The sequence below is a fragment of the Camelus bactrianus genome, chromosome 6, assembly GCF_048773025.1.
Source record: "Camelus bactrianus isolate YW-2024 breed Bactrian camel chromosome 6, ASM4877302v1, whole genome shotgun sequence".
Classification (NCBI taxonomy): Eukaryota; Metazoa; Chordata; class Mammalia; order Artiodactyla; family Camelidae; genus Camelus; species Camelus bactrianus.
The window spans coordinates 39815540-39840797 of NC_133544.1; the positions used below are offsets into that span (position 1 = coordinate 39815540).

The window sequence follows — 25258 nt, forward strand, 5'->3', positions numbered from 1 at the left end:
AAAGTTATACAACCATCACCATTATCTAATTCCAAAACATTTTCATCACCCCAAAAAGAAACCCCATACCTATAAGTGGTCACTCCCTATTCCCCATTCCCCCTAGACCATGGAAACCACTGACTACTTTTTATCTCTATATATTTGCTTATTCTGAACATTTCATATAACAGAATCACAGAATATGTGACCATTTGCATCTGGCTTTTTTCACTTGATATAATGTCTTCAAGATTCATCCATGTTATAGGCTACATTAGTACTTCATTTTTATGGCTGAATAATATTCCAGTATATGTATATATCACACTCTCTTTATCCATTCATCAGTTGATGGACATTTGGGTTGTTTCCATTTTTGGGCTATTATGAATACTGGTGCTATAAACATTTACATACAAGTTTTTGTGTGGACATATGTTTTCATTACTCTTGGGTTTATACCTGCTGTAGAATTGCTGGGTCATATGGGCACACAATGTTTAACCATTTAAGGAAATGCCAGACTTTTCTAAAGCAGTTGCACTATTTTATATTTTATATTTATATAAAATACATTTAAAGTTTATGTATTTAAAATTCCAATTTCAGTTTATATTTTAAATTCCAGTTTCTTCAATCCTCAGAAATACTAGTTATTATTTGTGTTTTTGAATATAGCCATCCTAGAGGGTGTGAGGTAGTATTCAGTCACACCTAGTTTGCATTTCTTTGATGGCTAATGATGTTGAGCATCTTTTTTTGTGCTTATTGGCCACGTGTGTATCTTCTTTGGAGAAATCTCTATCTGAATCCTCTGCTTATTTTAAAATTAGGTTATTTGTCCTTTTATTATTCAGTTGTAAGAGTTCTTACATATTCTAGATACTACTCCAGTATCAGATATATGATTTGCAGGTTTTTTTTCCCAATCTACGGACTGTCTCTTCCCTCTCTTGATAGTGTTCTTCAAAGTACAGTGTTTCTTAATTTTGGTGAAATTGAATTTACTTTCATTCTTTTGTTGCTTCCATTTTTGGTGTCCTTTCTAACACATCTAACTGCTTAATCCAAGATTATGGAAATTAATGCCTATATTTTCTTCTAAAAGGTTTATAATTTTTCCTCTAAGATTTAGGTCTTTGATCTGTTTTGAGCTGATCTGTGAACGTAGTATGAGATAGAGATCCAATTTATTTCTTCTGCTCCATGCAAAAGGATATTCCAATTGTCCTAGTAACATTTGTTGAAAAGATTCTTCTTTACTCCATTGAATTATCTAGGTACCCTTGTTGAAAATCAACTGAACATAAACATAAGGATTTCTTTCTGGTAGAGAAATATGCTTATATTATATTTTTGGCTACCTCTTCTCATTTGCTGAGTTCTCTACCTCAGAAACCCTAATTATTCTTACACTAGATCATCTTTATCTTCTCTAACAGCTTTCATCTTCATCTTTTATTCTGCATTCATTCTCATGCCTTTCTTCATGTCAATAATTAGATTTTCAACAGTGTCTATTTTGTACATGGTTCCTTCCAATTAATCCCCAAATAACGAGGGTCCTCAACTTCCTTAGATTTGCGACTTCTTTTTCAATTCTGTCATCTTATTATCTGGGTTTCTGTCTTATTGAACTCACATTTTTGTTAAGTTGTTCTGTAGCATAAAACATTTGTGAGGAATTTCCTTCTATTCCATGAGCTTGGCTTTTCTCCTCACTTGCATTTTTTGCCATTGGATCTTCTACGTGCCATATTATTTTCTCTTTGTTTAGTTTTGTTTCAGTTGGCTGTTGTATGTTTGCGCAGTTGCCATGCTGTTTCTCTGCCTCCTGTCTGTGCCTCTTATTATTGAGGGTGACTTCTTCATGTTTCCCATTACAGAGGAAGCCTGTTTGTTTTCCTGACTCTGCTACAGTTTGGGGCTGGAGGAGACCGTGTTATATCCCGTCTTTCATGAGGGATTGTGAAGTTTAGGACAGAGTTCAGCTATAGTGGGTGGACTCGTCATTAACGTCCCTCATTTTAGCATCTACCCTTTCTTCCGAGATGGTATTAAAGATCCTCTTCCAGGGACAAATGACTATTTGGGGTATGTCTGCTATTCTCTTGTGAGGTACCTTTGGGCTGTGGACAGTTTCCTTAACTCAGTGAGGCGCCCTTGAGCCTTCCCTTCCATCTCAGAGAGACAGTTCAGTGTTCATACTCTCGTTTTCTCTCTTGTTCTAGTCTTCCTCATTCAGAGAAGAGCAGTAAAGGCCTCCATTCAGTTTGCTTCTCCCCACATTTGGGGGATTTAGTGAGACATCTCATAACTGCACTGACTCCACAGGCTACCTTCTGAAAGTTAGGAGTGGAACAAGGACATTTTTCTTGTGTCCACCTTGTTATTATCTTATGTCCATGTTGATCCAGAATCTCCTTCAAAGTTTGGATTTCAAATATAGAACCTCCATCAAGTGCACTTAAAGAAGATTGCTTTTTTCCAATCACCACTGCCAAATGCCCAATGTTAGTTTGCCCGTTAACCTTAGTGAGTGACTACGTATGTCTGTAGCCCTGCAGTATTTTCAATCTTTGGTGCTGTGTATCTCACTCATTTGCTCCTCTGTTCTGTTACTGCCCTAGAAATGGGAGAATAAAAAAAAATTCCTTGGATTTTTGATAGAAAGCAACTCCCAGGTTGGGTCCAAGGTGAAAATGGATCCCTTCCTGGATTAAAAACATGAATGCTGCTACAATTCCTGGCTGTGAATGCTCATAGAGTCACTGCTGAAACATTTTATGTTGATTAATTCTGTGGGATATACCCCCCTTTTTAATTTATTCCTTCTTTTCTCCCATTTCTACTTATAACCATCCCTGCCAACTATCTACATTTCACTGTTAAACTGTTTATATTGTCTTGGTGATTTTAAAGTTTCCTTGCATTACCTATGGGCATTGGGCTGAAAAGCATTGCCTCTATTTTACAAGTAAATATTTTATAGAACAAATCCAGAGACCTTGTATTGGTAATTGGTAACAAAAATGCTGATGCCTTAGTGGCAGTGTTTATAAGAAAATGTTAATTTTTAGGGTAAAAATTTCATTAGAAATTGCTTTGGGAAATATATTAGCTAACATTTACAGTGTTTTTAAAGGAGACAAAAGATTGCCACTAAAAAAAATATTATTGAAAGCATCTTCACTGAATTCCTCCATTTAAAAAATACCCCACTTGTATTTGTTAAATACAAGTCCCTCCTTTAATGATGTCTCCAGCTATGCCTGACATACTTTGAGGCCCAGTGGATAATTCTGGCCAGGAAGTATCACTGGACAATAGGCAGTGCAGTTAGAGGGAAAAAATACTGTAGACTTGCCAGTGGGGGAAAACATTTACAATAAATATTAGGAGAGTGACAAAGAGGCTTTCCAAGGGATGTTCATATTTCTTGATTTATGTAATTTGATATTTAGAGTATATAGAAATCCAATAATATCTTTAAAAACCCCACTTACACCAATATTTCCTCTACCTTAGACTAAAGGTGCCTGGGAGGCCAGGCATTCCCCATATTTCTTTCCTTAATGTTTAGACAGGGCTATGTCTCGAGCAGATAGCCAATGAATACACATTACTACTAATAATGACTGAGCTAATTTATTAGTATAGAGTAATTCCAGGGCTTTCCCTCCTGGTTTGTCTGGTTCTAAGCCTTTAAAACCTGTTTATATGTCAGAAAATCAGCATTACAAACTCTCTGGAGCAAATCATAAAATATTAGTTGGATACATGTTTAAAAACTCACCTTTGGCAGTATAAAATTATTGCTCAAGTGATCTTTTTTTAATCTTAAAGAAAACAGTCAAAGCAGGTGTCACTGGTTAAGAGTCCAGTTGATCAACACGTTTCACAATCTGTACCAACATCACGGGAAAGGAGCCTGGAACATCACTCTAAAACTTTTCAGCACCAAATTTCCACAACTGCGTTTGTACAAAACGCAAATGGGTTTTTAGCAAAAGCCCTAATTTTCCTTTGCTTGTAAATTAATTCCTCCAGGGTCAAAGTTCTGGCTGCCACAGATACCGTCCTTCTAGATACAGAATGCACCTAAGGGCCACTTGGTGCAACATCCCCCTAACAGCGGCCAGAGGGTCCTCTTAGGTGGCAGGTACGTTGGACATAATTTTTAACTAACGAATGCAAGCGTTTCAAGTTGTATTATTCTTCTCTAAAAGCCTAAGAGTTGTTTTCCTTACCCACACTTGAACCCCAGTCTCTTTCCTGATGAGGCCACCTGTTTGCTCATCTTTCACAGGGCGAGGGAACCAGAACACTTCCGATGCAGCGTCCTCTTTGCCCTAAGAGGAGGGGGCTGATTGGGCACCCGGACCTTGCCTCCCCCAGCTGAGGTTCCAGTTCTGGACACCTGCCTCCTTTCGGATTCGGTGTATCCCGCAACAGCCTGAGGGGGTCCAACACATTCCTCCTGGCTGGCTCTGGGAGGGACGCGGACGCTGTCGGCAGCACAGCAGCCGGCAGCACAGCAGCCGGCCCCGGGGACGCCGGGCCGAGGGCGGGGCGAGGGGCGGGGCGAGCGCCGTGACGCGAGGAGGCTCGGCCAATGGGGGGGCTCCGCGGCGCCGGCCGAGCCGCCAGCCTATAAAATGGAGGCGCTACCGCGCTCTCCAGTCTCGACTGTTCCGGGCTTCGAACCTGTTGGTAGCTTTTGGCCTACTTTCCTCAGGTGCCTCCGGCCACAGCCCATTGACGGTCGGCGAAGTTCACTTGCAGCCCCTGACGCGTCCGAGGTCCCTCCGGAGAGGCAGCGGCGGGTCCATGGAGAAGGGCCTGGGGCGGGTGCCGGCTAAGCCGCGGGGGGCCAGGTGCAGCAATGGGTTCCCTGAGGGGGAGCCGCCACGGCCCGGGCCAAGTCCTCCCACAGAGAAGATGCCGCGGCCGGAGAGCAAGAGCGCTCAGCCGGCGGACGGCTGGAAGGGCGAGCGGCCCCGCAGCGAGGAGGACAACGAGCTGAACCTACCCAACCTGGCGGCCGCCTACTCGTCCATCCTGCGGTCGCTGGGCGAGGACCCCCAGCGGCAGGGGCTGCTTAAGACGCCCTGGAGGGCGGCCACGGCCATGCAGTTCTTCACCAAGGGCTACCAGGAGACTATTTCAGGTCAGTGAGCAGACCGGCCGGCGTGCGGGGCACGGGGGAGGTGGCCGCGGGAAGTGCGCGCCGGCTCCAGGAAGTTTCCGGAGTTGTTTCACTCTTGGCAGAGGAAGCCGAGTGCTGTCACCTTCCAAATCCCGCCCTCGGCCCTGGTTCCGAAGTCCCGCCGAGGAGAGGGCCTTGCATGGGACTGCATTTTGGGCGCCCTGGGAGGCAGCGGCCTCTCCACACGGGGCCCAGCTGCAGCGCCCTCGCGGGGTCCTCCCGGCTCGCTGCACGCAGCCGTCTCCTCGAGTCTCGGGTTGGCAGGACCGCGGTCACGGAGTCTCCCCACTCCCCTCTACCCACTTCTTCATCCCTAGTGGAGCCTGGAGTCCTTTTCGCTTGAGCTCCCAGGGCTGGATGCCCGAGGAACGTGCTAGACCCGGATCCGTGATAAGGATCACCTGGGCTCGTTGAAGTGACGGCTTCCTAGGTCATCCCTTCTCTTGAGGTCTTATTTTTGGATAGGTCTCGGGTGAAGCCTTGGCTTCCTGTGCTTGGACAGCTGGGGCACTTCTCTCTGACTTGCCAGGGCACCCAGGTCTTCAGAAAGTTGTAATTCTCTTTTGTTCACCTAAAGTTCACTCCAGCTCAGGACTTTTCCAGAATTTGGCGTAAATCCGGGCGCGGGCTTTCCAGAGTTTGAGGTGTGAGGTTTCTTGGGTTAGTTTGCTACTTAAAGCCTTCTCCCCCCTTTCTCCTCACTGCCCAAATCCAAAAGCAGTAAAGCGACTTCTTGGGAGTTGGGGAGGTTCGCTGGGCTCTGGGACGTGGTGTCCCCCTATCCCCTTCCTCCGCCCCCCCCCCCCCCAATCCCGAATAAGCCGGGGTGGCCCAGTGCTCTGGGCCCCTGAGGTGGGGTCAGGCCAGGAAGCAGGGGTTGAGGGGAAGGGTGGGAACGAGAGAGGTGGATGGAAAATGTCTGAGGGCCAAACTGCCTGTTTCCTGGTTGAGAGGTGTTGGTCATTAATTAAAAAGAGAGAGAGAGAAAGTAAAAAAAACTCTGACTTATACAGCTGAGAGCAAGGTCATTTTCCAGTTCACATCTTCTGTGCCTCTTGGTGACATTTACTTCTTTGGCCTAAGAAGCCTTCTGCCCTGACCATTTCTCAAAGAATAACAGTGCTGCTTTGCAAGGTAGCCTCCCTGACTAGGTTATTTCCCAATTAAGTTTCTGAATCGAACGGATTCTGGGAAAAACAAAGTTATTTTTTCCCAGTCTACCCTACCCCAAAGGAGGGGTGGGAAATGGGTGAGAGGGGTGGGGCCCAAAAAGGAAACGATTCTACATCCTGATGCCAAGAAATGGACCTCTAGTTCTGTGTCCAAGTTCACTGTTTTGCCCCTTGATGATAAAAGGTTGGAACTTCAAAAGCAGAATTTCAGAATTTAAAGAATGAAGATCATCATTTGGTGAATTTTCTATTATTTGGTGATATTCTGTGATGTAATGAAGAAATATCTTCTTAGGGCCTTGGTCAGTCAGCCTCTTGTCGGGCTTTGGGAATCCTGCCCTTATAGAATTCACAGGAGAGAGAGATTTTTTGTTTGTTTGTTTCAATAGACTTTTTTTAAAGAGCAGTTTCAGGTTCACAACAGTATTGAGCAGAAAATACAGAGAGTTTGCCCATAGCCCTCCCCACCCACACATATACTTCCCTACCCTCAACATCCCTCATCGGTGTGGCATATTTGGTACAATCGATGAACCAACATAGACACATTATTATCAGCCAAAGTCCATAGTTTACATTAGGGTTCACTCTTGATGTTGTACATTCTGTGGGTTTTGACAAATGCATAATGACATGTAAGTCACCACTATAGTATCATACAGAATAATTTCATTGCCCTAAAAATCCCTTGTGCTCCATCTGTTCATTCCTAGGAGAGAGGGATTTCTTACCCTGAGACAGGTCACAGAATTATCAAAAGTGTCTCCAAAGGTTTACTTAAGAAATAATTTCAGAAGTTTGAGCCATAGGACCTATGACTGCAAAGAACACGTCATTCTACCTTAGGGAAGTGTTCTAGTCAAGTGTTAAGTTATTATTTAGAAAGTCCATGGACCTAGGAACTGAAAGCAGACTTGGGGACTCTAATTCTCACCCTACCCAAGAGGGCCTGGGGAGGAGGGTGAATGGGAGTGATTGCTTAATGGGTACAGGGTTTCCTTTTGGGGTGATGAAAATGTTCTGGGACAAGAGAGTGGTGATGATTGTACACCATTATGAATGAGCTAAATACCCCTGAATTGTACACTTTAAAATGGTTAAGATGATGTGTTATGTATATTTTACACCACAATAAAAAAAATCCACAGACCACTTAAGATGTATTAATAGCCATTAATTGAATACTTTTTATGCTCTTTTATGCTCAAATAAGTACTTTATTTGGATGGTCTTGATTTATCCTCATTTGTGAGGTAAACACTGTTTTTTTATTCCCATGATAAGGAAACTGAGGCGGGGAGGTTGACAACTTCAAGTGGTAGAGTTGGTGTTTGAATCCAGGCAGCCTGAATGCAGATCTCTTAGCTGCTTCCTTATGTTGCTACTTAGATGCATCATTGTATCTTATCTACTAAGCATTTCAAACTGTGAGTCCTGACCTAGTACTTGGGTCACCAGCATTAAAAAAAAAAAAAAAAAAAAAAAAGGTGAAGCAGAATGGAGAAAATCAGTCTGTTACGTGTAGTAAGGGTAAATGTTTTGAGAAAATTTCATGTAGGTTTTATAGGTAGGATTTGTTTGGTATGTACTGGCTCTGGATGTAGAATGTATTTCTTATATTTGTTGTGGTCAAAAGTTTGACAAGCCTCTAGAGGACTGCATTTAAGAACTTAATATTGATTTCTTAGAGTTATAAAGAGAAGACAGAGAGGAGAGGATGACGAGGAAGATGCTGAACTTAAAGGAATGAACCCGAAATGGTGGTGGTCCAGGCCCTGCACCAACCTGGGTGGGAGAGAGAAGGAAGGATACTTTAAATCTATATGAAATGCAGAAGTAAATAATAGAGAAAACAATACCTGATTTTTATTTCTTTAGAAAGCACTGTAGAATGACCACTATAGATTGTTTTGGATAGAAACAAACTTCTTTGAAACTATCACTTTTCTACGCTTGTAAGTAAGATTCTTAACATCTTTTATGTCTCTGTATATTAATTCCTGGTTAATAGTGTTAACTTCAATGTTGTAAAATATAAAATAAGTTGATATTTTACATTCCCCAAATTATTATTTGTTTTCAGTTCCTCCCGAGTGAATTGATGTTAATATCTGATATTTGAGGAATTTGTCCGTTTTCCCTGTACTGAAGCTTATCTTCATGACCCTTGCCTGGTGCACCTTTCTTTACTTTCCAGTGTGTACCTTATTATTGGTGCATCTGTCATCACCTGTAATGGGGCCGTGTCAAGGTTGTGCAAGTCTGTTAGTGTTCACCACTAGGCTGTAGCTTGTAGTGGAAGGAGGGCTGGAAGAGACACTATCACCTGTCCCAGGAACTGGCTGTCCTTACAATAGCATCACCAAGTGATCCTTGGATCAGCTCACTTTTATCTATTGCTGTCCCATTTCAGTTTAACCACATCCTAGTTCTTTTACATATTGAAGGTTTTACTTTAATGAGGTTTTCTTTCTGTGTATTTCCTGTATTTCCACTATTTTAAAAATTCAGAACCTTAATTAAATTGAAGGGTCTACTATTCCCTGAGGTCATTGGTGTTCAAGTCCCTGTGTTTGACCCTTTCCTTTCCCTGTCCTCTACTGGGTATAAATGGGAACATCCTCTTAGATAGCATATCTGCCAAAGGTTAAGTGAATATAACTTGTCTCATCAGTTGTCCTTTCTATGAGTTTATGGGAGTACACGAGAGTCTTGACTTGTCTACCACATTTCTAGTTAAAGTAGGTTTTAGCTTGTCCAGGATGTCAGGGCAATTTTCATAAATCAAGGTGACAGTGTCCCAAATCTTGGGAAACTTTGTGAGCCTGTGTATAACACAGCAAGAGGAGATGACACCATAGGTGATGGGTTTCTTAACTGTCTTCCCAAACTGCTCAACCATGTTCGTTGCAAGATGGTAACTATTCTCTAAGGATAATGTGAAGCAATTAGATATTTTATTTACAAAAATGAATCTTAGCCACTTCATACTGAAGTGTGCCAGCACTTACAAAAGGTTTTCTTTTTCTTTTTGAATCACAAACTTCTGTGATTTACCAAATCAGATCGCCATGGTGAACTGAGTACTGTAACAACTTCTAAGATGTGAAGAGGGGCAAAAAGTCCACTTACTTATTATCTCCTCCCATACTGTGGTTGAAAGATGAGTTTATATCCCAAGTTTTAAAGTATGTTATAGAAAAATTAACCTCATCGAGAGGTGCTATTTTGGATGCATGTAGTTCATTTAAGTCTTGATTCACTAATAAGTTTCATTTTAATTTATTTTGTTAATGAATATTTATGTAGGTCTTAGTTCTGTGTGTTGCTGGAAAGGGTACTGTGAATAAAGAAGAAAAAATAAGACTGTTGAAGTATGTGACTGGAATTTGGGAGTAGTCAAAGTTGATGAGAGCTGTTAAGTCATTGAGAATGGAGGAGAAAAGCAAGAAATAGTTTTTTTTTAAGGATGTATTATCTATTAACATTTTTTTCTGGCCTGGGGGGAAAAGTCACTACACATAACTCTGAAATGCCGAACAAATTGGTACTTGCTTCATTTTCATTGCCATAACATTTCATTCACTGCCATAACAAAGTACCACAAACTGGACTGTTTATTAAACAGAGAAACCTATTGTTTCACATGCTACAAGTCTGAAATCAATGTGTTGGTGGAACCATACTCCCTCTGAAAATTGCAAAGGGGAGTTCTTCCTTGTCCCTTCCCAGCTTCTGGTGGTGGTTGTCAATCCTTGGTGTTCCTTAGTTTGGAACTGAATTACTCCCATTCCTGCCTCTGTTGGTGTTCAAATTACCATCTCCCGCCCCCCACTTCCCTTAAGTTTCCCTCTTTTAAGGACACCAGTCACATAGAATAGAGTCCATTATACTCCAACATGCCTTATCTTAATTTAGTTAGTTACATTTGCAGTTATTTCCAAGTAAGGTCACATTCTCAGGAGCTGGGGTTTAGGACTTCAGCTTATCTTCAATATAGTTCAACCTATACCAGTGCTAAATGCTATTATTCCTAAGACTGACTGGGAACTTTACGGTTTCATTTAATTTATTCATTGAATGCCAGCCTCTGCACTGAATGCTAGTAACACAGGATGAGCAAAACCAGATATAGTTCCTTCATTCCCTTATGGAACTTATAGTCTATTGGACAGATACTCATCAGAATCACATGATAGACTGAGAAATGTAGTGATTAAAAGGACACAGCTCAATGAGAGCATTTAGTGAAGGAACTTGATCTATGCTAGGAGATGGGAAGCGTGGAAGCTTGAGCTGACATCTGAGTAACAACAAACACTGCTGGTAATGTACTATGTGCTGAACACAGTTGTGAGTGCTTTATATGTATCGCCTCATTGATCCTCACAATAGCCCTATGGGATAGGTAATATCAGTCAAATTATTAGGGATAAAGAAACTGAGGCACAGAGAGAACTTGCACAAGATCATATCTGAAAAGTAGCAGCATTGGGAGAATGATGGAGAGTGAGAATCATCATAATCTCTCACAGTCTATTTAGTCTTAGTCATAATATTTTACTGATTTATTTGAATCACCTCCCCTCTCCCTCCCTTTTTGTATTTTCTCTGCTGTTTTCTTTGGCCAGCTCTGGAAACTGCCATGTTGGGCATTCCCTCACTGACTCATGTGCAGTATGCTTCTCTAATTTGAGTCCAGTATTTGGTTGAGTCAGACTGCAGTAATAAAGTTTGCCAGAAGAGGGCAACTATCTAATTTTTGATGACTCCTAAATTATGAATCCTGGATTATATGAATAATTCTTAATTCCAGGTTATATAATGAATATGTTCCCTATGGTTATACATTTTCCACTGAGTTTATCGCAATTAGATTGAGGGGTAATTTGTTTTGAGTTAACCAAAGATTGTATAAACCGAGAAGGCATTTACTCACTAGAATTTTGTTCTATTACAGCTTCAGTCACTGTCTGTACTCACATTTGAAACCCTAGCAAATTGCCCAGCTCATGTAGATAACTTGATGAATGTCTGAATTAATTTCTTAGAGACAAGGACTCCTTTATGCTTGTCTTTCTCCTACCACAGTGCTCTGTGCACAGGTGTTCAATAAATGCTAGCTTTTTAATACACTAAAGAAACCTGCATGGGACTTAGCTTTATGAAAAACCCACAGAAGTTATTTCCACTGGATCCCCTGAACACTTCTAGACCAGATGTCATTTTTTAGACATCTTTGTATCTTTCACGGAGTCTTGTATCTGTAGAAACTCACCTTTTTGGTGAGATGGCTCCTTATAGCCAGTCAACATATTTCGATATCAATTGAAGCAACTGGCCCGTTTCCCTGGCACATCAAAATTCTCGTGGGGAAGAATCTCTAGAAAATCTGTCAGGATTGCAATGAAACTATTGTAGAAATGTTCAAATGTACACAGAATTAGAATATAAACTATAATGTGCCCATCACCCAACCATTTACATAAACATATGTCTGTTTGCTTTGTTCCTCCTGCCTCACACACCTTCCCCAACTAAGTTATTTTAAAGCAAATCCCAGATATGTTATTTCATTGATAAATATTTAACTATATCTCTAAAATGTAAGGATTTAAAAATATTATCACACTTTAACAGTAATTCCTTACTATCGAATATCTAGTAAGTGTTTACATTTCTTTGATACTCCCACAGGTGTCTCTTTACAAATTGCTTTGTTTGAATGAGGATTCAAACAAGATTGACACATTATATTTGATAAATGCCTTCAAGTTTCTTTTAATTTGTTACAGTTTGGTATTCCTTTCTATCTCCTAACAATTTGTTGAAGAAACAGGGTCATTTGTCCTATAGAATTTCCCACGTTCTGGATTTTGCTTATTTTCTCACAATCCAGTTTAACATGTTCCTTTAGTTCCTGTATTGCTTATATGCTAGTAGTTGGATTTAGAGGCTTGCCTCCCTGCCTCCCCCTCAACCAATTAACTCTTAAATTTAGTCAAGAATACTTCATAGGTAGGTGGTGGCATGTGCTTCCATTAGGAAGCCACTAAATACCTGGTTGTCTGTCTTTTTGTGATGTTAAAATTGATCAGCTTTAGGTGTTACTGGCCCAGTTTGTCCATTACAAAATTCCCCACCAGGAGTGATGGAAATGTTAGCTGTCTTGATTGTGGTAGTGGTTTCATTGGTGTATACATCTATATATCTATAAAAATTCACCAACTTTTGAAATATGTGTAGTTTACTGTACAGGAACCATACCACAATAAAGGTGTTCAAACAAAAAAAGTTCCCCACTAGCCTTTCATCTACTGGTTTTAGTAGTCTACGGTGATTGCCTAGATCTGTTATTTTTTAGAAGCTGAAAATAAGGATGTTTGGTTCTTTAATTCCTTCTGAATTTATTAACTGGAGTTCTATAAAGAAGATATATGGGATCTCTTTAGGCCATCTTTGCAGCTATCCAGTAAGTTTAAAAGTATTTTAAATAAAGTTTAAAGTATATAAGGTTGTTAATTTCTCTAACATATTTCTTTTAAAAAAAAATCTTTAAAAAATGTTTTATTTATTTACCATTGTATCATTTTATTTTATTTCATCTTGGTGAGGGGAGGTAATTAGGTTTATTTTTTAGAGGAGGTACTGGGGATTGAACCCAGGACCTCAGGCATGCTAAGCATGCACTCTACCACTTGAGCTATACCCTTCCCCATCTCTAACATATTTCTTTAATTCTGCAGTGGAGAGCTACCTACTTATGACTCAGTCTAGAAACCATAAAATAAAATACTTACTACTTTATATAAAAACTAAGAATTTTCACATGTCAAATATCAACAGAAATGAAATCAAATGACAAACTGGGAAGAAATATTTACAACTCATATTGTAGACAACAGGTTAATAATACTAGTATAAAAAGATGCTAGAAATTAATTTGAGAAAAAGGCCCAAAACACAGTTGAAAAACTGGCAAGACGTGAACAGACAATTCACGGGAAAGGAAATACAAATGACTCTTAAAAGCACGGAAAGATGCTTGACTTCACCTTCAATAAGAGAAATGTATACAGACCACTCCAAGATATATTTTTCCCTTATTTGATTGGCAAAAGTCCAGAAATTTGATACTGCATTACATTTTTGAAGTTATAGGGAAACAAATATTACTGGTGAAAGTGGAACTATCCTTATGGAGGATAATTTGGCAACATCTATCAAATACAAATGCATAAATATCTTACTTGAAAATCCAGCCTCTGGGAATTGCATACATGAAATGATGTATGCTCAAGGTTAGTCACTGCAGCCTTTGAAGAAAGCATGCTAAATGTTTCATCTCCTCCCTTAGAATGCCTAAATGATACAGTTACTTTTTATAGGAAAACGGTTGGGGGAGGGACAATAAAATGTTTATATTGTTATTAAGAATTGGAGGATACACAGGCTAGTCAGGGATGTGAAATGGGCAGATGGCCAATGAGTAGAAGCAAGACTTTTCATTATATTTTTAGCTTTTGAAGTATATGCATGTATTTTCAAATCGATAAATTAAAAAACACTGTGACAAAGTTGTTTCAAATCTAGGAGTAAAAGAAATACAACTCTTTTTAATGGCTAGCTAATGAGAAATCAGATTACTGAAAACCCTTACCCTGGAATTAGAGGAAAATAGTTAGATGTATATATTTGCAAGTTTGATCTTCACTGTGATCCTTATTGCAGATAGAAAGAGCCCAAGTTTGAATGTGACCTTGTCCTTTAACTCTGTATAAGTACCGGCATGTCTCTAAACTTAATTTTCATCTTTCTCTTTTTGTAAAGGGTGGTAATACCTGCTTTGCCTGGGCTCTTACAGTAATTAAGGTCTGCAAAAAGCACCTTGTGCTTAATATATTCCTTCTTTTCTGATGAGGAAGAACTGCGAGATTGGATTAATTGGGAAGTGTTTTAAGAATGTGGGACGTTTTGGAGCCCTGAGCCACTATGTAAAATGTCCAGTTACTCTGAGGCCACCATGCTGTGAGGAAGCCCTGCCACATGGAGAGGCCACATCTAGGTATTCTGACTGGACATATGAATAAAGACTCTTCCAGGTGATTCCAGTCCCCAGCCAACTGGTCGTCCCCACTCAGGCCCCAGACATTGTGGACTAGAGGCCGCTCATCTCCTCTGTGCCTCATCTGAATTCCTGACCCACAGAATCCCAGGATGTAATAAAATAGTTGTAATAAATTCTCGGGTGTTTTGTTATGCACTAAGAACTGGAACAGATTTTGAGATGACGATGGTTAGAATTTGCATTAGTGCAAAGGAAAAGGAAGTGACTTAAACAGACCAAGAGATGGCATGATGGTTTAAGGCAAGAAATTTAAATTTCTGAATGATCAGTGCAAGGCTGAGAGTTGAAAAGCCAGGAGAGTGCCTGCAGTCCTCAAAGGAGTGAGAGGAGGAGAGGTGTCAGCATTCAGACAGTAGGAAGAGTGAGAGAAGAACAGAGACAGCCCTCAGGGGAGGTGTGAGAAGTGTAAGTGGCAGAAAATGCTTTTAAAAATAACAGGGAACAAAAGGAAGAGGTCATTAGACAGTAGACTTGAGCCTGATTGCCTGGCTTCAAATCCCGTTACTTACCAGTTGTGCCTGAATTGCCTCATCTGTAAGATGGGGCAGTGAATAGTACTTATCTATCTTATAGGGTTATTGTGAGGATTGAATGAGTTAGTACACATAAAGTGCTAAGAGAAATGCCTGGGTATATGAAGTACTGTACACAATTTATCTGTGTTAGTATTGATACTGAGATTTTATCTGAGGGTGATGTTAGTAGTTTCAATAGCTTAATGTGGTCAGAAGCCAGATTGTAGGACCTTAGAGAGTAATTTGACAAAATTACAGGAAATGAGAAATTTTTTGAGGTGTTTTTTCTTGACTGTAGAATCAAGTGAGTTTCCCCTTGGTGTGTATCAAGGGAGCAACATTCTAGATGCTGGTGAATGAAATCCACAGATGTTGAAGAGAAGACTGTGGGCACCCAGACTCTGGGAGGCAGGCCAGGTTGTGTCCGAGTGATCTCAAATGATCCTCCTGTCAACCTGGAGGTCATACTCCTTGTAAAGAGGTGGAAACAGAGGAGGCTCTGGTCAAGTCCCTTGCCAGAGGTCACAGAGCAGAACCCAGGTGTGCGTGACTACAGCGCTCATGTTCTGGGTGACATCAAGCCCCTGCAGGTTTTCAGTGCCTGTGTTTCATTTTCATGTGAAGATCCATTTAATATGTGAGAATTGTAATCCCTAGGAATTCTGCTTTTCTTCCTGGGTTCTAGCAAAGAGAAAGCCAAGTAGTTTTAGTTTTGAGGCATTTCTTAATATCCTGACTTCAAGATACTTCATGAAGTTTTTGATCAGGGAAATTTGTGAAAAATTGTGGGAAAAAAAACCCCAGCTAAATTACATACAATTCTAATGTGAATTAATAACTAATAAACTTTCCCCCACTTAATCTTTTGAGGGAGCTATTTGAAAACCAAAATTGTATATATTTTGTGGTCATTTATACTTTATAAATGTGAGTCTGTTTTAATGGTTTTATTCTTGAGACACTTTGCAGTTCTGTTTGTTTTTTTTCCAGTTCTGTTTTAAAGAACAGGGCTTATACTTTGTTAAATGCAATTACAAATTCTTAATCTTTCATTTAAAGTAATTTTCTCTATAACTACAATGGTATGTAAATTTCAGAGATACAAATTTGTTTTATCTTTTTGAACAATTAGGCAAAATATGTTCCATCTGTACTAACATATCCAAGTTGTGTTGAAGTATGCACAGTTGAGTGTTGCATATTTTTTATTTGGTAAAACATACACAACATAAAATTTACCATTTTAACCAATTTTAAGTGTATAGTTCAGTGGCATTAAGTATATTCACACTGGTATGCAGCCATCACCACAGTCTATCTCCAGAACATTTTCATGATCCCAAACTGAAACCGTACTCATTAACCAACAGCTCCCTGGTCCCCTTTCCTCCTGGCCCTGGAACCACTAGAACCAGTAGAACCACTGTTCTACTTTCTGTATGTTTTTGAGTATTCTAGGGACTTCATATGAGTGGAATCATACCATTTTGTTCTTTGTGTCTGGCTTATTTTACTTAGCATAACGTCCATGTTAACATTATTTTAAAGTTTAACTGTTAGGTCCTTGTTTGAGCCAGTAACTCTTCCTGTAGAATGTTGTATCTTCTTAAATTTGTAAGTATTGTACTTTTATTTACTCAAGAAATCCTTAGAATTGAATATATATTAATATATACACATAGTGTGTGTATATTTATTTATCAAACACCAAGTCTGTAAATGATGCTGTGCTAACTATTAAAAGGGAAAGCAAAAATTGCTGGGCTCGGGCTCGGGCTCGGGCTCGGGCTTGGGCTTCAAGAAGACTGTGGTCTACGCTAGCAGGGACCGGACACCAAGTTTCTGCAGAGACGAGCAAATGGGGTTCTGTGTGGTCAGAAGGAAGGTGGGTTCTTCTGCTAGTTTAGAGAAGATTATGGTCTTAGGTGTTCTGGAATAAAAAGAATACACTAATATTCATAGTTGTCTGTGTTGTGGGCACAATGGGGCAGCTGGTTGGTGACATGGTGATGTGTGGGTTGGTAAAGGAGTATACCAGAGGTAACATATGGGAATAGGAGTTTCTTAGGGTACACCGTCACAGACAACAGCAGGCCACACAGGTGAGGGATGCCTGCATGAGCACTGAGGGCTGGTTGTTGGGGTGTTTTATAAGGTCGTGTGACAAGATGCCTTATTGGCTTGTGCACAATCTCTGGCTGGTTGTAGGTGAGGTAAGAGGTTTAGGGTCCGTGAAGGGCAGTGGGGTTTGACTCTGGCAAGGTAGGCATTACCTGGGGCTATTAGTTTGTAAGGGGAAACATGACCAGTAAAGAATGTCAGACATCTAAGAGCCCAGGAATGGGGGTTGTTGGACTTAAAATGATGTCAGTTGGCCCAACAGTCTGTACCATAGAATTAAAATTAAATAAGGTTTTCAAAGCAATTAAGTTTATTTGAAACTTTTTAATGATCAGCATGGGAAGGCATTAGGGCTGGCGCCTTTCTCTGTTATTTTCAAAGTCCATTCTGGCCAGCCAGCCCTTCTAATAAACTTTACCTGAACACAAGTTGCTAGCTGGTCCTTTATAATATGGTCATTCATTTCATCTTGGAATTCTTCCTTCTCATTTAATCCCCTTGGTTACTTGTGCTTTGAGTCCTGACTCTTGTATTTCCTTAGTATCTGTAGACTGCCTTAACACTCTTGCTCTAACTCTTAGTCATCTCTCACCCAAGTACAGTAACTTACTGGCTGCCTTGTCTCCTAGCTTGTCCTGCTCCAATCCATTAGTGCCAACATGATTTTACTGACATCGAATAGATCTCTCCCTTCTGAAAACACTTTCTTCACCATAGCTGTGACGTTTTGTTGTGTTCAGCCTCTTGCCTGTATTTTTTCCTTCTCTTCCATCACCATCTCCTCACAAAGGGCAATGTGGAATTTTAGTTTTGTGCATAGTTTCATTCATAGACTGTTTTGAAAAACCACTCTCATTCCTACACTGGACCTGGAAACTGAGGCAGAAGTCCTACACGAGGCTTGTTCTGCAGTATTTAACCCTTATTATCTGCTCTCTTCCTTCCTCTAATTTTTCTTCTTTTTGTTTTGTTTTGTTTTGGTTGCTAACCATGAGAACCACCACCCCCTGCCCCCCTCTAACCCCTCCTCCTCTGCCAGTCAACAGCTATTGCCTATCTAGAGTTCTGTTAACAAGCCCCCAGGTTTAAGTGAGGAAACTGATGGTTGCTGAGTTCTACATTGAATTTTTTAAAGATCTGGTTGGTCTAGATGCTGTTTCAATGAAGTTCATGGCTATTGTTGTGAGGCATGATTTATATACATGTATTAGTTTTTATTCTCAGTAGGCATCAGAGCCCAGTTCAACAGAGGCCATTGACAAACATCTCAAAGACGGAATTTTTCACTAAATAGCTTAAAATACAATTCCACTGATTGTATAGTTTATACACTCATGGTAAGATGTTCATGAGCAGTAATGGAAGTGTTGGGTGCTGGAGTTCAACCGAGAGGCTGTCAACTCAGTGAGGACCCTGCTGAACTCCAGACTGCTTTAAAGGTAGAGCTGCAGTAGATCATACCTCTCTAACTGACCACCCTCTTCAAGATGTAAGTGCTGCTTTTAAGGTACAGGCAACCATGCAGGTGTGCCACTCTAATGGCCCATCAGAAACAACTTGCCTTTCCGCCATAAGGGTAAGGTGCAGGTAGCTGACAGCCTCCAGCTGTTAGTGCCTTCAGGATTTGCCTCAGTGGAGGCCAAGCTTATCTCCTGCTGTTTTTCCTTTTGTTTTAATATCCATCTCTTTCTTTCTATCCCCTTTCCACCACAATAAATTGAGCCTTTTTGAGGGTGGCCCTTTACAAGTGAAGTAGTTTATAAGAGGGAGACAAGTCTTTCTGCTGCATATTTAGTGTGTTAGAAATGATCGCTGATATAATTCTAAGGGTCTATTTGGTGTTTCTTAAACTATCTTAGTGTGTTAACAAAGATTTATCCTAGTATAATGGGAAGAACAACTAGGCTGGACTAGTCACAGCATCCACACTAACTCGTTTATGACCCTACACAAGTCATTTTCAAGACTATTGTGGATCTGGTCTGCAGGGAGAGGCAGTTGGACTAGAGTTGAATTGTCACACCAAGGTCTCTGTGGTCTGGGCACCCTTGTCAGTGTTGTCTCATTGCTCACTAGTGATTTCAACAGCTGACAGATGCGGTCCTAGCAAGGACCTCAGGTTTCTTTTATTGCTAGAGGTGCTGTTTTCCTTTGAAATATTCAAGCTACACAGATAGTTTCTATGGTAACAGGTCTCTTATTTTTCTTGTGACGAAGATTTTTGAAAAGGTTTTTCATCGGTATGTTCTTTAGGGTCAGTGGTCCTCTAACCTGTAGCCCCTTTGATTGGACAAAGCCTTTATTTAAAGCTTTCCCCTCAGGAATATTGTAGATACTTCTCCAAGAAGAATAAGCAGTTGCTAGTCATATTAGCACTTGAGGTTTTAGTCTATTAATTAAGCTTCATATCAATTAGAAGAGGAATTGGTAGAACAGTTAATACCAAGAAAACTGATATTCTGTTAGGATCATGACATTTTATTTCAGTTTTACTTTTTATTATGTGAAATTTTCAAACACTAAAGTAGACAACATTGTATAAGGGACAGCTGTATACTTACTACCCAGATTTAAAATTAGCATTTTGCCATACTGTCATGGTCTATTATTTTACTGAGAGCAAATCAGAGACGGGTATTTAGAGGTGAAATGTCACCCTAGAAAGTGTTTTTTCTTCTTGACCATTTATACTATCCTTAGTAAATTAACTATTAATCCCTTCATATCATTAAATACCTAGTCTACATTTAACTTTCCCCAGTTGTCCCAAATGTCTTTTACTCATGATTTGTTCAAACTAGGACCCACTCAATATCCATACATTTGCCTTTTATTGTTGTTTTAATCTACTGAGTTCCTCTTACCACCCCCGCCCCTTTATCAGATTGTCAGCTGTCCTGTCCTTTGAGATTTTTGTGATTGTTACCTTCTTATGATTTAACTTGTTTCTCAGTCCCTCATATTCCTGGAAACTGGAAGTAGGTCTAAAGCCTTGATTAAATTCAGGGGAAACATTTTTAGCAGGAATGTTGTTTTCTTCATGTAATACCACAACCAGGAGACACACAATATTTGGATCTTTTTGTTTGTTTTTAATTGAAGTATAGTTGATTTCTAATGTGTTAATTTCTGGTATACAGCATAGTGATGCAGTTATACATATATATTTTTTCCTTTTCGTATTCTTTTTCTTATAGGCCATTACAAGGTATTGAATATAGTGTCCTGTGCTATACAGTAGGTCCTTGTTGTTTATCTGTCAGTATTTGGATCTTGAAGATTTTAAGACTCTAGTCGGTTTGAAAGCAATTCTTTACTGGCTTCCTAGAATAAACTTCTATACAGAAGTTCCTTTTCTTTTTTTTTTTAAAAAGGCTTTTTATTAGTTTGAAGATTTAATGGGATTCTCCTTTCCCCTGAAACTGTTCCAGTTTGATTTTAAAAAGTAAAGGTCAAAATAGCAATAAATTACTGAATTTTCCTGCATATAAGTCAAATAAATGGTTGGTAGAACAGTATTCTGTGACCGATGTGCACCACCTTTGGGCTCCAGTAGCCTATGCATATGAGGCCACTCTTTCTAGCTGCTTTTCTGGGCTGGAGTTAGCTGGATCCTTTCCTCTCCTCCAGCCTCCATGTTTATAACTAATTTTACTTTTCTTAAAAAAAAAAAAATCAGGTTTGCTGTCTTTGTTTCTTTTCCTGTCATTGACTTTAGGCCCAGTCACCCCATGGCTGCAGCAAGTCTTGATTTGGGTTTCCATCCCCTGGGCTTGACAGGTGCAGACTTCTGGTGGCTGGTGATCAGCCTCTCATCTGGAAGTCCCAGGATGGGTCAGAATCCAGCTCTCACACTAACAGTTGGTCCTTCTTCAGCAGGCACCTTGTGCTTCCAAATAGAGTATCAGTTTCCTCATCTGTCAAATGGGAATGAAAACTTTTGACCAGTGCAGAATGTGGCTTGAAAGAAGCCATGAACTAAATGAAAATTTTAACTTGAAAAATGCTCTAAAACAGAAGAGAATCTGCTTTCTGCCCAGTGCATGACCCACTCAGGCAGTGCACTATTCCTTTCTTTGTTTCCCACCTCTGTGTTTCATCTCACATGGTACCTCCCTTCCTCTGGAAAACCTCTCCTCCTTTCCTCCTATCTATACTTAGGGTTTGGCTCAAATCTTTGTCTTCAATTTAGCTGTATTTCTTCTCCCAGCTCATAATTTTCCCTTTATGCCTCCCCCCAACCCCCATTGCTTTTGTAGTCTAGCTATAGCCATTCTTCAAATATTTTTATACACAGCCTTCTTATTTCCTCAGACCTTAAGGTTCTTGAGGTCCCAGTTTGACATATTTGTGTCCAGCTTGGAAACCAGTACAAGATTTCCTATGAAAACTCGATCGTGTTGTCCTTGAAACTGATTTCTAGTGTGTTGGCTATAGGGCCCAAATGGTTTTCAAATGGCTGATTTTTCTGGGATATGGATACAGCTTTCTTGTGTGAGGTCCTCTTTCCTCTACTTTTCGCTGGACCACATGGTCCTTTCTGCTCTGCAGTTGGCCCCAGCTACTTTCCCTTGTCTCTCCCTTATGGCCCACTCCACCCCCAACATCAGCCTCTGTTTCCAAGCCTCCTTTCCCAGCTGATGTGAAGAGCTCACAGTGTTCCTCGGGAGCTGTCACCCTCTGAGTTGGTGACTGTACTGAGGGTTTATGGTGAGGAATTATATTGCCTACCGTTCAGCCTTGCTGAACAGCAAATTAGAGCCAGTAGTGGGTCATTTTCAACCCTCATCCTCTCTCATTCCTCAAAAGCCTATGCCCCCAGCTTGACTGGTTATCAGAATGACTTGGGTTTTTAAAAGACATAATCCTGGGATCCCCTCGACACCCAGTGAATTAGACTTTGTCAGGGTGGCTTGGGAAGCTGTTATTTTCCAAGGCTCCCTATGATTGGCCATATTTGGGAGCCACTGTTCTAAAAGATGATCCCTTGTCCCTTAATCATTTGTCACAAATGATGGAGACCTGCACACCCTGCTGGTACTTATTTGTTGGGTAAGATTACAGATGGTTCCATAACATCTGTCAGTATGAAATCTCACAGCGCCAAGAAAAAGTAGGATGATAAGGGATGAGCCTATTAAAGGCTTTTGAAGCAAATGGATAGTTTATCAGATTAGTGTGTTCTTTCTTTAGAATTGCTGTGAACCAGACCTTGTTACCACCATCTGTTTTGTAAATTCCATTTTCAGTTTAACAGCTGGATTGTGAAAGATATACAAAATTATCCAATTAAGAAACTAAAATTGACAAGTGTGTATTTTTTTAATGGCTCCTTGAATACACTCTGTTTCTTTCCTTAAATAGCCTTGTAACTAGCCTTGAAACTGAGAGTTCTTTGGCTTCGATAACTTTTGAGCGTTAATAGTGTATATGATTGGCAGCCTTCAGTTTTATCCATAAATAAATCTGAATAGTTTAAAAGAAGTACTTTACTGTATCACAGTACAGAAAGCTACTAGTCATTGGTATGCATGTCCCAAAAGCTGACCAGTGGGGTGGGAGGGTAGTTCTGTGGTATTTGGCATTGATTTCCAACACCCCCAGAGCTGTGTAAGGCAGGAACTGGGAGTCATGTTGAATTCCTTTTTCAAAACCATTCTCTTACCTGTGAGGACTCTGCAGTCCAGGTCACAGTCTGCACAAAGCTCAAAAGAGAACTCAAGTCTCTGGACTCTTCTAATTCATTCCTTCTATTTTACCATTCTGCTTCTTAAACTACTGTGTGCTTTACTGTACACCTGAAACTAGCACAACATTGTGAATGAGCTATACTTCAACTTAAAAAATGGTTAAAAAAATTTAAAAAAAGAAACGTCTCTCACCAACAGATGTCATATTTATGACAAGTTGAGAGGATGGGAATAGCTCACTGCCACTGTATTTGCTGAATGAAATATGCATATCAATACTATTTGGAAGGCAGCCAGCACATTTATTTCAGTAGCCTTGGCTATGTATTTTTTCCAGCTTTATTGAGATATAATTGACATGCAACACTGTATAAATTCAAGGTGTGCAATGTGTTGATTTGATAACACTTGTATCTTGCTATGTGATTAATGCCGTGTGTTAGCTAATACCTCTATCGCATCATATAATTACCATTTCTTTCTCGTGGTGAAAACTTTCAAGATCTACTCTCTTGACAGAGTTCAAATATGTAATACAATATTGCTAATTATAATTTAAAAAGCAATTATAATAAAAACAAGCAGTTCATCTTCTAACTGGAAGTCTGTACTCTTTGAGCACCTCTCCCCATCTCTTACCCTCCCAGTCCCTCTCTGCTTCTACAAGTTCAGCTTTTTTAGATGCTACATATAAGTGAGATCATGCAATTTGTCTTTGTCTGACTTATTTCACTTAGCATAATGCCCTCAAGGTCCATGCATGTTGGCTTAGCTGTATTTTAATTGCTTAGAAGCAACATGGGAATTTGTCTCTGCCAAGGACTGAAGGAAAATTTCCAAAATAACCAAACTTTTACTTTCTTTGCAATGCATGGGATCTTTTCAGCTGACAAACTGGCGTTTATGAAATAAGTTCATGGAGCATATCAAAGCTGTGCAGCAGCTCTGCCTACTCCAGCAGATGGTAGAATGGGTGTCTAAAGTCATCTTAGTTTTTACTATATATAAAATAAACAATAAGAACCTACTGTGTAGCACAGGGAACTATACTCAGTTTCTTTTAATAAGCTGTAATGAAAAAGAATCTGAAAATATATGTATGTGTATGTATAACTGAGTCGCTTTTACACCTGAAACTAACATTGTAAATCAACTGCACTTCAATAAAAAAATAAAATAGTCATCTTAGTTTCTGCCATTATGTCAGTCTGTGTAATGTTTGAGTTCATGCTTATTTTGGCCATTTTACAGTTGTTGGCTCTGTCTTTGTTAAGTGGAAAAATCTGTGTGTTGGAAGTACTAACAAGAGATGTATTACCACAATGGAAGTGAAAGCAGAGATAGTGATTTTCTTCCCTTTTCATTTGCTTTAACATTACTCTTTACTATGGGACAAATTTTTCAAACAGGAAATAGAATGCCAGAAGTTTCAATGTCACACTCAGGGCAGAAGATTTTGTTTAATTGCACTGTGTGATTTAGGGAGATTTCTGAAGGAGTTTGCAGTACTGCATGAAGCAGGCTATGTCTTTCCTGTGTAATCCTCCTCTAGCCCCAGTCCTTCTGTGCAAAGGTAACCTCAGTTGCTTGCTTTTTTTTTTTTCCCAGGAAGAAACAAAACACCAGCATGTATAAGAACACCTCAATTTAAAAAATCTTTTTTTAATTAATGAAATGTCTCAAATATACAAGAAAAAGTATAAAGAACTAGTTAAGCCAAAATTCATTCAATTTTAACAAACCTTAATATTTTTCTACAATTGTTTTAAAAATACAGATAAAGCTCATAGTTATCCTCTTCTGATCCTGTTACCCTCCTTCTACAGAGTTAACCACTGTCTTGAATTTGATTTCTTACTCTCATGCTGATTTTTATTCATTTTATGTGTATGTCCACAAACAGCAGGTAGTATGTTTCTACTTCATTTAAATGGATCATATTGTCATTGATGAAAAAACTTATCAATAGTCAATCTAAGAAAGAAATGGACATTTTTATTTGAGCCAACCTGAGAAGTATAACCCCAGAGATAGTCTCTCAGATAACTCTGAGAACTGTTCCAAAGAGGTAAGAGGGGAGACCATTATGTATGTGCTTTTAACGAAAGGGTATATGCAATCAGGCACACATCTTGGTAGAAGGTTACTGCTATTCACAAGGAAGGGATATCTCAGTCAATGGTTTTAGTGCTTTTCTAAGTATGGGAAGATGTAAGAAACTGGGTTTACAGAATTTTCTCCTGAAAATGTCTAACGGAGGGCCAGTTCTGCCAGTTTTCTTAGACCACAGAGGGCCTCATCCTGATCTTCCCCCCGTGAATTCCTTTCAGGGTGTACTGTAAGTCAGCGATTGCAGTGGATAGTCACTTGATTCTTGCAGAACTGGATGGTAGGCAACATTACTTATTTTACAATCCCATCCCTTTCAATCTTAATTTAGA

The 25258-nt window shown here is 39.8% G+C and overlaps 2 protein-coding genes across 5 annotated transcripts in view; one reads left to right on the top strand and one right to left on the bottom strand.

The window, feature by feature from the left end:
• Nucleotides 1–25258, bottom strand: part of SAMD4A (sterile alpha motif domain containing 4A) — a 352931-nt gene that overhangs the window by 54628 nt on the left and 273045 nt on the right. The gene's annotated exons all lie outside the window — the stretch shown is intronic.
• GCH1 (GTP cyclohydrolase 1) overlaps nucleotides 4235–25258 on the top strand; it is a 48164-nt gene continuing 27140 nt past the window's right edge. Inside the window, exon 1 of one of the 3 annotated variants that reach the window (XM_074365499.1) lies at nucleotides 4235–5152. In XM_074365499.1, the coding sequence (XP_074221600.1) occupies nucleotides 4813–5152 (340 nt within the window). In that variant the 5' untranslated portion in view covers nucleotides 4235–4812. The remainder of the gene's footprint in view (nucleotides 5153–25258) is intronic. The other 2 variants (XM_074365498.1, XM_010962183.3) reach the window with 2 other exon arrangements.